Source organism: Xenopus tropicalis, chromosome 1 (genome assembly GCF_000004195.4).
Source record: "Xenopus tropicalis strain Nigerian chromosome 1, UCB_Xtro_10.0, whole genome shotgun sequence".
In the NCBI taxonomy this organism is placed as follows: Eukaryota; Metazoa; Chordata; class Amphibia; order Anura; family Pipidae; genus Xenopus; species Xenopus tropicalis.
In genome coordinates, this window is record NC_030677.2 from 215289116 (window position 1) to 215304624 (window position 15509).

At 47.7% G+C, this 15509-nt stretch overlaps 1 protein-coding gene across 1 annotated transcript in view; it reads left to right on the forward strand.

Moving 5' to 3' along the window:
- The window catches only part of npr2 (natriuretic peptide receptor 2), a 57322-nt gene extending 42092 nt beyond the window's left edge, over positions 1-15230 (forward strand). The window contains exons 15-22 of the mRNA XM_031895006.1: positions 1703-1871; positions 1977-2123; positions 6029-6152; positions 6698-6766; positions 6849-7023; positions 10987-11085; positions 12632-12723; positions 14403-15230. Of these exons, the coding sequence (XP_031750866.1) occupies positions 1703-1871; positions 1977-2123; positions 6029-6152; positions 6698-6766; positions 6849-7023; positions 10987-11085; positions 12632-12723; positions 14403-14465 (938 nt within the window). The 3' untranslated portion in view covers positions 14466-15230. The remainder of the gene's footprint in view (positions 1-1702; positions 1872-1976; positions 2124-6028; positions 6153-6697; positions 6767-6848; positions 7024-10986; positions 11086-12631; positions 12724-14402) is intronic.
- The last annotated feature ends 279 nt before the right edge of the window (positions 15231-15509 follow it).

Sequence of the window (15509 nt, forward strand, 5' to 3'; positions counted from 1 at the left end):
CACAGTATAGAGGTTGGACATTACACAGATGCATCACAGACTCCTGACTGACACAGTATAGAGGTTGGGCATTACACAGATGCATCACAGACTCCTGAGTGACACAGTATAGAGGTTGGGCATTACACAGATGCATCACAGACTCCTGACTGGCACAGTATAGATGCTGGGCATTACACAGATGCATCACAAACTCCTGACTGACACAGTATAGAGGTTGGGCATTACACAGATGCATCACAGACTCCTGAGTGACACAGTATAGAGGTTGGGCATTACACAGATGCATCACAGACTCCTGACTGGCACAGTATAGAGGTTGGGCATTACACAGATGCATCACAGACTCCTGACTGACACAGTATAGAGGTTGGGCATTACACAGATGCATCACAGACTCCTGAGTGACACAGTATAGAGGTTGGGCATTACACAGATGCATCACAGACTCCTGAGGGACACAGTATAGAGGTTGGGCATTACACAGATGCATCACAGACTCCTGACTGACACAGTATAGAGGTTGGGCATTACACAGATGCCTCACAGACTCCTGAGTGACACAGTATAGAGGTTGGGCATTACACAGATGCATCACAGACTCCTGAGTGACACAGTATAGAGGTTGGGCATTACACAGATGCATCACAGACTCCTGAGTGACACAGTATAGAGGTTGGGCATTACACAGATGCATCACAGACTCCTGAGTGACACAGTATAGAGGTTGGGCATTACACAGATGCATCACAGACTCCTGACTGGCACAGTATAGAGGTTGGGCATTACACAGATGCATCACAGACTCCTGAGTGACACAGTATAGAGGTTGGGCATTACACAGATGCATCACAGACTCCCGAGTGACACAGTATAGAGGTTGGGCATTACACAGATGCATCACAGACTCCCGAGTGACACAGTATAGAGGTTGGACATTACACAGATGCATCACAGACTCCTGAGTGACACAGTATAGAGGTTGGGCATTACACAGATGCATCACAGACTCCTGACTGACACAGTATAGAGGTTGGACATTACACAGATGCATCACAGACTCCTGAGTGACACAGTATAGAGGTTGGGCATTACACAGATGCATCACAGACTCCTGAGTGACACAGTATAGAGGTTGGGCATTACACAGATGCATCACAGACTCCTGAGTGACACAGTATAGAGGTTGGGCATTACACAGATGCATCACAGACTCCTGAGTGACACAGTATAGAGGTTGGGCATTACACAGATGCATCACAGACTCCTGACTGACACAGTATAGAGGTTGGACATTACACAGATGCATCACAGACTCCTGAGTGACACAGTATAGAGGTTGGGCATTACACAGATGCATCACAGACTCCTGAGTGACACAGTATAGAGGTTGGGCATTACACAGATGCATCACAGACTCCTGAGTGACACAGTATAGAGGTTGGGCATTACACAGATGCATCACAGACTCCTGAGTGACACAGTATAGAGGTTGGGCATTACACAGATGCATCACAGACTCCTGAGTGACACAGTATAGAGGTTGGGCATTACACAGATGCATCACAGACTCCTGACTGACACAGTATAGAGGTTGGGCATTACACAGATGCATCACAGACTCCTGACTGACACAGTATAGAGGCTGGGCATTACACAGATGCACCTCAGACTCCTGACTGACCATTCCCTTTCTCCTTAGAGATAGTACAAAAGGTGCGGAATGGCCAGCGCCCCTATTTCCGCCCCACAGTAGACATCAGTTGTCACAGTGAAGAACTGGGCATCTTGATGGACAGATGTTGGGCCGAGGAACCTTTGGACAGACCAGATTTCAACCAGATCAAGGCCTACATCTGCAAGTTCAATAAGTAAGGAGCCCATCGTAAAAAATGAGTTTAAATTCTGAAATATTGGGTTTAACCTATACTCGCCAATAACCCTGTAGGGTTGAACTTTGTGCCTTCCACTTGCAGGGAAGGCAGCACCAGTATCCTAGATAATCTGCTTTCCCGTATGGAGCAGTATGCCAACAACCTGGAGAAACTGGTGGAGGAACGAACACAGGCCTATCTAGAGGAAAAGCGCAAGGCCGAGAACCTGTTGTACCAGATCCTTCCGCAGTGAGTACCGCACAGTATAAATATATAGATACACACAGGAGACATGAATATCCTATAAATGAGATCCTTCAGCCTTCAGCCTTGTGGTTTACCTATTTATGTGTATAGGGGATAAGTGAGGGTAGAACACACAGTAGGTATATGTAGAACATGAGGGTAGAACACACAGTAGGTATATGTAGAACATGAGGGTAGAACACACTGTCGATTATATGCAGAACATGAGGGTAGAACACACTGTTGATATATGTAGAATGTGAGGGTAGAACACACAGTAGGTATATGTAGAACGTGAGGGTAGAACACACTGTAGATATATGTAGAATGTGAGGGTAGAACACCCAGTAGGTATATGTAGAACGTGAGGATAGAACACACTGTAGATATATGTAGAACGTGAGGGTAGAACTCACAGTAGGTATATGTAGAATGGGGAGGGTAGAACACACATTAGGTATATGTAGAACGTAAGAGTAGAACACACAGTAGGTATATGTAGAACGTGAGGGTAGAACACACAGTAGGTATATATAGAACGGGGAGGGTAGAACACACAGTAGGTATATGTAGAACGTAAGGGTAGAACACACAGTAGGTATATATAGAACGGGGAGGGTAGAACACACTGTAGATATATGTAGAATGTGAGGGTAGAACACATTGTAGATATATGTAGAACGTGAGGGTAGAACACACAGTAGGTATATGTAGAACGCAAGGGTAGAACACACAGTAGGTATATGTAGAACGCAAGGGTAGAACACACAGTAGGTATATGTAGAACGTGAGGGTAGAACACACAGTAGGTATATATAGAATGGGGAGGGTAGAACACACAGTAGGTATATGTAGAACGTAAGAGTAGAACACACAGTAGGTATATGTAGAACGTGAGGGTAGAACTCACAGTAGGTATATGTAGAACTTGAGGGTAGAACACACTGTAGATATATGTAGAACGTGAGGGTAGAACACACAGTAGGTATATGTAGAACGTGAGGGTAGAACACACAGTAGGTATATGTAGAACGTGAGGATAGAACACACTGTAGATATATGTAGAACGTGAGGGTAGAACACACAGTAGGTATATGTAGAACGTAAGAGTAGAACACACAGTAGGTATATGTAGAACGTGAGGGTAGAACACACTGTAGATATATGTAGAATGTGAGGGTAGAACACACAGTAGGTATATGTAGAACGTGAGGATAGAACACACTGTAGATATATGTAGAACGTGAGGGAAGAACTCACAGTAGGTATATGTAGAACGGGGAGGGTAGAACACACAGTAGGTATATGTAGAACGTAAGAGTAGAACACACAGTAGGTATATGTAGAACGTGAGGGTAGAACACACAGTAGGTATATATAGAACGGGGAGGGTAGAACACACAGTAGGTATATGTAGAACGTAAGGGTAGAACACACAGTAGGTATATATAGAACGGGGAGGGTAGAACACACTGTAGATATATGTAGAATGTGAGGGTAGAACACATTGTAGATATATGTAGAACGTGAGGGTAGAACACACAGTAGGTATATGTAGAACGCAAGGGTAGAACACACAGTAGGTATATATAGAACGGGGAGGGTAGAACACACTGTAGATATATGTAGAACGTGAGGGTAGAACACACAGTAGGTATATGTAGAACATGAGGGTAGAACACACAGTAGGTATATATAGTACAGGGAGGGTAGAACACGCAGTAGGTATATGTAGAACGTAAGGGTAGAACACATAGTAGGTATATGTAGAATGTGAGGGTAGAATACGGTAGGTATATGTAGAACAGGGAGGGTAGAACACACAGTAGGTATATGTAGAACGTAAGGGTAGAACACACAGTAGGTATATGTAGAACGTGAGGGTAGAACACACAGTAGGTATATATAGAACGGGGAGGGTAGAACACACAGTAGGTATATGTAGAACGTAAGGGTAGAACACATTGTAGATATATGTAGAACATGAGGGTAGAACACACAGTAGATATATGTAGAACGTGAGGGTAGAACACACAGTAGGTATATGTAGAACGTGAGGGTAGAACACACAAAAGGTATTTGTAGAATGTGAGGGTAGAACACATTGTAGATATATGTAGAACGTGAGGGTAGAACACACAGTAGGTATATGTAGAACGTGAGGGTAGAACACACAGTAGGTATATGTAGAACGTGAGGGTAGAACACACAGTAGGTATATATAGAACGGGGAGGGTAGAACACACAGTAGGTATATGTAGAACGTAAGGGTAGAACACATTGTAGATATATGTAGAACGTGAGGGTAGAACACACAGTAGATATATGTAGAACGTGAGGGTAGAACACACAGTAAGTATATGTAGAACGTGAGGGTAGAACACACAAAAGGTATATGTAGAATGTGAGGGAAGAACACATTGTAGATATATGTAGAACGTGAGGGTAGAACACACAGTAGGTATATGTAGAACGTGAGGGTAGAACACACAGTAGATATATGTAGAACGTGAGGGTAGAACACACTGTAGATATATGTAGAACGGGGAGGGTAGAACACATTGTAGATATATGTAGAATGTGAGGGTAGAACACACAGTAGGTATATGTAGAACGTGAGGGTAGAACACACACTAGGTATATGTAGAACGTGAGGGTAGAACACACAATAGGTATATGTAGAACGGGGAGGGTAGAACACACAGTAGGTATATGTAGAACGTGAGGGTAGAACACACAGTAGGTATATGTAAAATGTGAGGGTAGAACACAATGTAGATGTAAGTAGAACGTTAGGGTAGAACATACACTAGGTATATGTAGAACGTGAGGGTAGAACACACTGTAGATATATGTAGAACGTGAGGGTAGACACACAATAGATATATGTAGAATGTGAGGGTAGAACACACTGTAGATATATGTAGAACGTGAGGGTAGACACACAATAGGTATATGTAGAACATGAGGGTAGAACACACAGTAGGTATATGTAGAACGTGAGGGTAGAACACACAGTAGGTATATGTAGAACGTGAGGGTAGAACACACAGTAGGTATATGTAGAACGTGAGGGTAGAACACACAGTAGGTATATGTAGAACGGTGAGGGTAGAACACACAGTAGGTATATGTAGAACTGAGGGTAGAACACAGTAAGTATATGTAGAACGTGAGGGTAGAACACACAGTAGGTATATGTAGAACGTGAGGGTAGAACACACCTTAGGTATATGTAGAACGTGAGGGTAGAACACCCAGTAGATATATGTAGAACGTGAGGGTAGAACACACAGTAGGTATATGTAGAACGTGAGGGTAGAACACACAGTAAGTATATGTAGAACGTGAGGGTAGAACACACAGTAGGTATATGTAGAACGTGAGGGTAGAACACACAGTAGATATATGTAGAACATGAGGGTAGAACACACAGTAGGTATATGTAGAACGTGAGGGTAGAACACACAGTAAGTATATGTAGAACGTGAGGGTAGAACACACAGTAGATATATGTAGAACGTGAGGGTAGAACACACAGTAGGTATATGTAGAACGTGAGGGTAGAACACACAGTAAGTATATGTAGAACGTGGAGGGTAGAACACACAGTAGGTATATGTAGAACGTGAGGATAGAACACATTGTAGGAATATGTAGAACGTGAAGGTAGAACACACTGTAGATATATATAGAACGGTGGGGGTAGAACACACAGTAGATATATGTAGAACGTGAGGGTAGAACACACTGTAGATATATATAGAACGGTGGGGGTAGAACACACAGTAGATATATGTAGAACGTGAGGGTAGAACACACTGTAGATATATATAGAACGCTGGGGGTAGAACACACGGGGGGTAACTAGCAGGGGGTACATAAGTCACACTATGGTTCCCTTCTAGTTCCGTTGCTGAGCAGTTGAAGCGTGGCGAGACAGTCCAGGCCGAAGCGTTTGACAGCGTTACCATCTACTTTAGTGACATTGTGGGGTTCACTTCAATGTCGGCAGAGAGCACCCCAATGCAGGTAATGCTCCCCTGTATGCACCTACCCTTGTTTCCTATAGAATGCAAGCTCTTGGGTCGCCTCAGTGAATTTAAATAGATGAATGAAAGCTTTTCCTCTCCAATCACAAGTGAGCAGTATGGCCCGGATCTCTGCTCTAGAACCTGAGTGCGTGACCCCTGCAGGATTCCCCCCCCAGTCACAGCAAATCCCATGGTTACCCTTACTTTGCCCCCAGGCAGTGAGCTACAGGATCTCTATACACTTTCACAGGGATTTATTTTGGTTCATGTAATGGCAGGAATTGTCTCTATGACATCACGTACTAACTCCTGGCCACCTTCTGATTGGCTGCCTTCAGCCTATCAGAGTCTCACACTGCAAAGTAGCCCAGGAGGCAATAAATCTGCCCCATTCACTGTGCCAAATATACACGGAGGGACCCAGAGCCTGAGCAGAGAGGGACCCAGAATACTTGGCCCCCAGCCTTTACAATAACCAGTCTGGGGCCCTCCTGTTGTTGCTGAACTACTGCCCCAGCTCTGTATAACCTGCCCCTCCCACAGGTGGTGACGCTGCTGAATGACCTGTACACCTGCTTCGACGCCATCATAGACAACTTCGATGTGTACAAGGTGAGACCCGGCTGAGCTGAATAAAGTCCATACTAAAAAGTGGAATTTGCGCTATAACTTTCCCTTTATGGTGACCCCGCAGGTAGAGACCATAGGAGACGCTTACATGGTGGTGTCAGGCTTACCGGTCCGTAACGGGAAACTTCACACCAGGGAAATCGCCAGAATGTCGTTGGCACTGCTGGAAGCCGTCAGAACATTCAAAATCCGGCATCGACCAAATACCCAACTGAGGCTCCGGATAGGGATCCATACAGGTAGGTACTGAGCCAAGGGCGGCGCGACATACAGACTTATATACCTGTGTACAGAAGTACCCAGACGGGTGTTAGATAGGTAATATAGATAGGTGTATATGCTATACAGGTACCAAGGCTGGTATTTGACCCATACAGGTACCCAGACAGGTGTGTGTGCCATACAGATATATAGATAGGTGTATATGCTATACAGGTACCAAGGCTGGTATTTGCCCTATACAGGTACCCAGACAGGTGTGTGTGTGCCGTACAGGTATATAGATAGGTGTATATGCTATACAGGTACCGAGGCTGGTATTTGCCCCATACAGGTACCCAGGCAGGTGTGTGTGCCATACAGATATATAGATAGGTGTATATGCTATACAGGTACTAAGGCTGGTATTTGCCCCATACAGGTACCCAGGCAGGTGTGTGTGCCATACAGATATATAGATAGGTGTATATGCTATACAGGTACCAAGGCTGGTATTTGCCCTATACAGGTACCCAGGCAGGTGTGTGTGCCATACAGATATATAGACAGGTGTATATGCTATACAGATACCAAGGCTGGTATTTGCCCCATACAGGTACCCAGGCAGATGTGTGTGCCATACAGATATATAGATAGGTGTATATGCTATACAGGTACCAAGGCTGGTATTTGCCCCATACAGGTACCCAGGCAGATGTGTGTGCCATACAGATATATAGATAGGTGTATATGCTATACAGGTACCAAGGCTGGTATTTGCCCCATACAGGTACCCAGGCAGATGTGTGTGCCATACAGATATATAGATAGGTGTATATGCTATACAGGTACCAAGGCTGGTATTTGCCCTATACAGGTACCCAGGCAGGTGTGTGCCATACAGGTATATAGACAGGTGTATATGCTATACAGGTACCAAGGCTGGTATTTGCCCCAGGCTGGTGAGTGCTTCAGGCCCAGACCCGCTCCCTCTATTTGCTCCGCCTCTCAGCTGATTAACTCGCCAGGGGGAGGAGCGGCTCAGAGAGAGGGACCCTGGCTAAATGGATGTTCCTGGAAGGGCTCTTTGGAAGATTGGGCAGAGTAGATTTGATTGGATTTGATTGGATTGGTACCAAGATGACAAGTACAAATAGCAGCCATCTGTAGTGACAATCTGTTTCTGCCTCTAACGAGCCCTAGCTAATCAGGGAGAAAGGATAAAGGTTGGGGAGAGCTGTGAGTAATTGATTGATAGTGGTGAAAGGTTTGATTAGTTATTGAGGGAAGGGATACGGCTAGTGCTGGGGGCAGGGCTAATCAATACTTCTGCCCAATGGGATTGCAGCAGTAATCCAGGGTCCTTGTCAGATATCAGTGGGGCAGACTGAAGTAATGTGTCATTCTATCAACTATTGATGCGCCATTCTATCTACTATCCATGTGTCATTCTATCAACTATTGATGCGCCATTCTATCTACTATCCATGTGTCATTCTATCAACTATTGATGCGCCATTCTATCTACTATCCATGTGTCATTCTGCTATTGATGTGTCATTCTATCTACCATTGTTGTATAATTTTATCTACTATAGATGAATCATTCTATCTTTCGATGCATTATTCTACTATCGATGTGGCATCACTGCGTCACTACTATAGGTGGACTATTCTGTCTAGTATCGGTGTCATTCTATCTACTATTGATGTTTAATTCTACTATCAGTGTATCATTCTATCTACTATTGATGCCTCATTCTGCTATTGATGCATTATTCTATCTATTATCAATGGGTCATTCTATCTACTATTGATGGGTCATTCTGTCTACTATCAAAGTGTAAATCTATCTACTATTGGAGGATTGGAGGACCAATGAAATGGCTGTATAGTGGAAATATTGGGGCGTTTAGTCCACGCGGGTCTCCCCCTTCCCCTTGGGCTGGACACGGGCACTGGCCAACTTGGTAAATTCCACCTGCAATTGAGATTTTCTCTTCTATGTTTGGGAAGCAGTGATGGTTCCGACTTCCCCTGCCCTTTGCCCCCAGCGGCACCAGTATTATCTGACCAGTCCATCTGGAAGGCAGCTCATTGGCTCCAATTCCACTTGGTGGTTCAGCCTCTTTGTCAGCAGGTCTTTCCCTGGGTTCCCCCATTAGTCTCTTGGCCACATTCCCACCCTCTTTATTCAGCCTTTCACTCTTCTCCACCCCTGCTTTGTGCTAGTGGTTTGTTCTGCTGGGACATGGGTTCCGCCATTTATGGATCTCTCCCTATTCCGCACTAACAACTCTCTACCCCCATGAGTGCCAGATAGTGGTACCTACCCATTAGATGTGGGTTTTGGTCAGATTGAACCATTCTCTTTCATTTCCCATCCTTTTCCTATCGGCCACGTTTGGCCTTGAATTTGATCTTCACAATCACAAAATGGTGTATTTACCAGGAAAATGAGTACTTGATCCATTTAGAACAAAGGCCGGTCTTTACTAAATATAAAGGGGTCCTTTGCTCAACCCCAGACTTCCTTCCTAAGGTGGTTTCTAGTTCTCACTTATATGTAAGAGGTCCCATACGACCCTCTTCTGTTTCAGCCCACAGAACCCCAAGGAGAAGGTCCTTCATAGACTCAATGCAGTAAGAGCTCTTGTGGCCGAGCCCAGTCTCCATACTGGTGCAACCCTAGTAGGGATACCCCTGGCCTTCTGGCTTAGCTTACTTCTCTCTCATATTCTCCTTATGCTTTTCTACAAAACTGGTCTTCTCAGATGCCGGTACAGCCTGTAGCCAATGAGAGCAGAGCATTGCTTGTCCTAGCCACAGAGAAGGTCCAGACCCAAAGCTGCCGGTGACTCCATGGAGACACTGATGAAGTAGGGAGAGGACAGGGACCTGTTCATATTCCTGTAGATCTTCCTATTATGGGAAAGACCCGGAACATTCTTCCTTACACTGAGCTCCCCCAGCAGCCGGGGGTTTCTGGCCCCAAAGAACACGTCTGGGTGAAACTTCCTTTTTAGGAAACTCTAGAGAAGGGCGAGATGTGATCTCCTGTCATTTCTACTGAAATTCCCTCCTTATGTGGAGAAATTGCTTTATTCTCCAGCCCAAGAGACAGAATGTGCCCTGATAGAGTGATAATCCCCCGGCTGAGCGGCCGCCGGTCTCTGCGCGTTACCAACAGTTACATAATCAATTACACTGGCTGCAACGGGGAATGCTGGGAAAGTGCTGCCAGGATGCATTGTGGGTAAACGCCGACTCTGGAATCCCCAGTTAGTAGGGTATTTGCTCAGAAGTACAATGAAAATGGCCGCACAGTCAGCAGTTTTTACCTAAAAGCAGCAAAACCCGGGGAATTCACCTTACCTTGCCCTTTAACCAATACTAGATATGAGAGCGGCCATCGCTAAACACCAGACTATATATAAGCAGGGGGAGAGCGGCCATCGCTAAACACCAGACTGTATATAAGCAGGGGGAGAGCGGCCATCGCTAAACACCAGACTGTATATAAGCAGGGGGAGAGGGGCCATCGCTAAACACCAGACTGTATATAAGCAGGGGGAGAGCGGCCATCGCTAAACACCAGACTGTATATAAGCAGGGGGAGAGCGGCCATCGCTAAACACCAGACTGTATATAAGCAGGGGGCGAGGGGCCATCGCTAAACACCAGACTATATATAAGCAGGGGGAGAGCGGCCATCGCTAAACACCAGACTGTATATAAGCAGGGGGAGAGCGGCCATCGCTAAACACCAGACTGTATATAAGCAGGGGGAGAGGGGCCATCGCTAAACACCAGACTGTATATAAGCAGGGGGAGAGGGGCCATCGCTAAACGCCAGACTGTAAATAAGCAGGGGAGAGGGGCCATATAGGAGAGGGGTACATAGGGGCACATAGGGGTGCAGAGGGGCACATGATCCCTCGGGATACACCCCAACTCCCCAGGTAACAGTTCTTGCACTGACCATTCTTTCCCATACGCTGCAGGTCCGGTATGTGCTGGTGTCGTTGGTTTGAAGATGCCCCGGTACTGTCTGTTTGGGGATACAGTGAATACAGCATCGCGCATGGAGTCCAATGGGGAAGGTACGGCCCCCTTATCATTTACAGTAGGGGGTACATTATCCCTTATAATACATGAGTGATACTCAGAGTTCCCTGTATAACTCAGCCTGCAGCCTTGTGCCTTTATATGGGGGGCACAGAACCCCTCAGTGACTGCTAATATCCTTATCATTTACAGTAGGGGGTACATTATCCCTTATAATACATGAGTGATACTCAGAGTTCCCTGTATAACTCAGCCTGCAGCCTTGTGCCTTTATATGGGGGGCACAGAACCCCTCAGTGACTGCTAATATCCTTATCATTTACAGTAGGGGGTACATTACCCCTTATAATACATGAGTGATACTCAGAGTTCCCTGTATAACTCAGCCTGCAGCCTTGTGCCTTTATATGGGGGGCACAGAACCCCTCAGTGACTGCTAATATCCTTATCATTTACAGTAGGGGGTACATTATCCCTTATAATACATGAGTGATACTCAGAGTTCCCTGTATAACTCAGCCTGCAGCCTTGTGCCTTTATATGGGCACAGAACCCCTCGGTGACTGCTAATATCCTTATCATTTACAGTAGGGGGTACATTATCCCTTATAATACATGAGTGATACTCAGAGTTCCCTGTATAACTCAGCCTGCAGCCTTGTGCCTTTATATGGGGGGCACAGAACCCCTCAGTGACTGCTAATATCCTTATCATTTACAGTAGGGGGTACATTATCCCTTATAATACATGAGTGATACTCAGAGTTCCCTGTATAACTCAGCCTGCAGCCTTGTGCCTTTATATGGGGGGCACAGAACCCCTCAGTGACTGCTAATATCCTTATCATTTACAGTAGGGGGTACATTATCCCTTATAATACATGAGTGATACTCAGAGTTCCCTGTATAACTCAGCCTGCAGCCTTGTGCCTTTATATGGGGGCACAGAACCCCTCAGTGACTGCTAATATCCTTATCATTTACAGTAGGGGGTACATTATCCCTTATAATACACGAGTGATACTCAGAGTTCCCTGTATAACTCAGCCTGCAGCCTTGTGCCTTTATATGGGGGGCACAGAACCCCTCAGTGACTGCTAATATCCTTATCATTTACAGTAGGGGGTACATTATCCCTTATAATACACGAGTGATACTCAGAGTTCCCTGTATAACTCAGCCTGCAGCCTTGTGCCTTTATATGGGCACAGAACCCCTCAGTGACTGCTAATATCCTTATCATTTACAGTAGGGGGTACATTATCCCTTATAATACATGAGTGATACTCAGAGTTCCCTGTATAACTCAGCCTGCAGCCTTGTGCCTTTATATGGGGGGCACAGAACCCCTCAGTGACTGCTAATATCCTTATCATTTACAGTAGGGGGTACATTATCCCTTATAATACATGAGTGATACTCAGAGTTCCCTGTATAACTCAGCCTGCAGCCTTGTGCCTTTATATGGGGGGCACAGAACCCCTCAGTGACTGCTAATATCCTTATCATTTACAGTAGGGGGTACATTATCCCTTATAATACATGAGTGTATAACTCCGCCTGTTCGGTTCTGTCCCACAGCGCTCAGAATCCACATCTCATCTGCAACCAAGGAGGTTCTGGATGAGTTTAGCTGCTTTCAGCTGGAGCTCCGGGGAGACATTGAGATGAAGGTAAAGATCCCATTAGTGTCGCTCAGTCACGGTGCCACGGGGCTAGGGTTACACACACGGTGCCACGGGGCTAGGGTTACACACACGGTGCCACGGGGCTAGGGTTACACACACGGTGCCACGGGGCTAGGGTTACACACACGGTGCCACGGGGCTAGGGTTACACACACAGTGCCACGGGGCTAGGATTACACACACAGTGCCACAGGGCTAGGGTTACACACACGGTGCCACAGGGCTAGGGTTACAGACACGGTGCCACGGGGCTAGGCTTACACCCACGGTGCCACGGGGCTAGGGTTACACACACACAGTGCCACGGGGCTAGGGTTACACACACGGTGCCACAGGGCTAGGCTTACACCCACGGTGCCACGGGGCTAGGGTTACACACACACAGTGCCACGGGGCTAGGGTTACACACACACGGTGCCACGGGGCTAGGGTTACACACACACGGTGCCACAGGGCTAGGGTTACACACACTGTGCCACGGGGCTAGGGTTACACACACACAGTGCCACAGGGCTAGGGTTACACACACACAGTGCCACGGGGCTAGGGTTACACACACGGTGCCACAGGGCTAGGCTTACACCCACGGTGCCACGGGGCTAGGGTTACACACACACAGTGCCACGGGGCTAGGGTTACACACACACGGTGCCACGGGGCTAGGGTTACACACACGGTGCCACGGGGCTAGGGTTACACACACAGTGCCACGGGGCTAGGGTTACACACACGGTGCCACGGGGCTAGGGTTACACACACACGGTGCCACGGGGCTAGGGTTACACACACGGTGCCACGGGGCTGGGGTTACACACACACGGTGCCACAAGGCTAGGGTTACATACACGGTGCCACGGGGCTAGGGTTACACACACTGTGCCACGGGGCTAGGGTTACACACACACAGTGCCACGGGGTTAGGGTTACACACACACAGTGCCACGGGGTTAGGGTTACACACACGGTGCCACGGGGCTAGGGTTACACACACACGGTTCCACGGGGCTAGGGTTACACACACACGGGGCTAGGGTTACACACACAGTGCCACAGGGCTAGGGTTACACATACACGGTGCCACAGGGCTAGGGTTACACACACTGTGCCATGGGGCTAGGGTTACACACACACAGTGCCACGGGGCTAGGGTTACACACACTGTGCCATGGGGCTAGGGTTACACACACACGGTGCCACAGGGCTAGGGTTACACACACTGTGCCATGGGGCTAGGGTTACACACACACGGTGCCACGGGGCTAGGGTTACACACACTGTGCCATGGGGCTAGGGTTACACACACACAGTGCCACGGGGTTAGGGTTACACACACACAGTGCCACGGGGTTAGGGTTACACACACGGTGCCTCAGGGCTAGGGTTACACACACACACGGTGCCACGGGGTTAGGGTTACACACACACGGTGCCACGGGGCTAGGGTTACACACACACAGTGCCACGGGGCTAGGGTTACACACACACGGTGCCACGGGGTTAGGGTTACACACACGGTGCCACGGGGCTAGGGTTACACACACACAGTGCCACGGGGTTAGGGTTACACACACACAGTGCCACAGGGCTAGGGTTACACACACGGTGCCACTATATAGTTGTACATGTGAAACAATGCCATTGGGCTGCTCTGTGTCTCCTCCCAGGGGAAGGGGAAGATGAGGACGTATTGGCTCCATGGAGAACACAGAGAAGACGACGTTATCTGAATGACTTTGCTCCCAGCTCTGTATCACTGCACTTTGAGCTGCTCCTGATCCTGTGGGGCCGACCCAGATCTCTCCGGGCACTCCCAGAACCCATACGGATGCCTCGCTGGTTGGAGCAGTGGGTACCGGGTACCTCTTCCATTTTCCTTTTCTCAGATGCCCACCTCTGGGTAGGAGCCGCTCCATGCAATGCCAGCAGCACGGCCAGGCGCCACTCACCCCACGACTCGCAGAACCACCAACCATAGCGTTCCGGGGGGCAGTAATGGACCCAGGATAATTCCCCAGGTACTGAAGCCATTGGGCTAGCAATAAGTGCCAGTACGGACCTGCTTGCACACTCACTGGCCCCCTCTACAGGAACCGCCAGGGACTCACCCCTCTAACGGAAATACCATTAACGCTTGGCTGGGGGGGAGCCCCTCTAACTGCCTCCCAGTGTTCCCCCAAAGCTGCACCCAAAGCTCCCATTCCACTCAGGGTGCCAGGAGGGTGAGACGCCCCCATGTTCCCTCTGGGCTCCATCGGCAGTGTAAGGAAATGGGGGGCCCCTGCGCTTAAACAGGACTTGTACCTGAGTCCCAAAGGTTTGTGCAGCTGGGAAGCGGGGGGCGCCCAGTTCTGCTACATGGGGACCCGTTTGGGCTTAAGCGGTTCCCCCCAATCTTTTTGTTCCTCCAACAAAATATTCAGGCACTTTGGACTGCAAAATACGGTTTGTTCCTGACAGGGAATCCGTTCTCTGAAATAAATGTCTCTTAGTAACGGCGTCTGGGAGTCTGAATAAGGGGGGCTATGGTGGGACTCGTATCGTTCCTGTACCCCTAGAAACAGGAGATGCGGTGGGACTCGTATCGTTCCTCTACACCAAGAATCAGGGGATGCGGTGGGACTGATATGTATCGTTCCTGTACCCCTAGAAACAGGAGATGCGGTGGGACTGATACGTATCGTTCCTGTACCCCAAGAAACAGGGGATGCGGTGGGACTGATATGTATCGTTCCTGTACCCCAAGGAACAGGGGATGCGGTGGGACTGATATG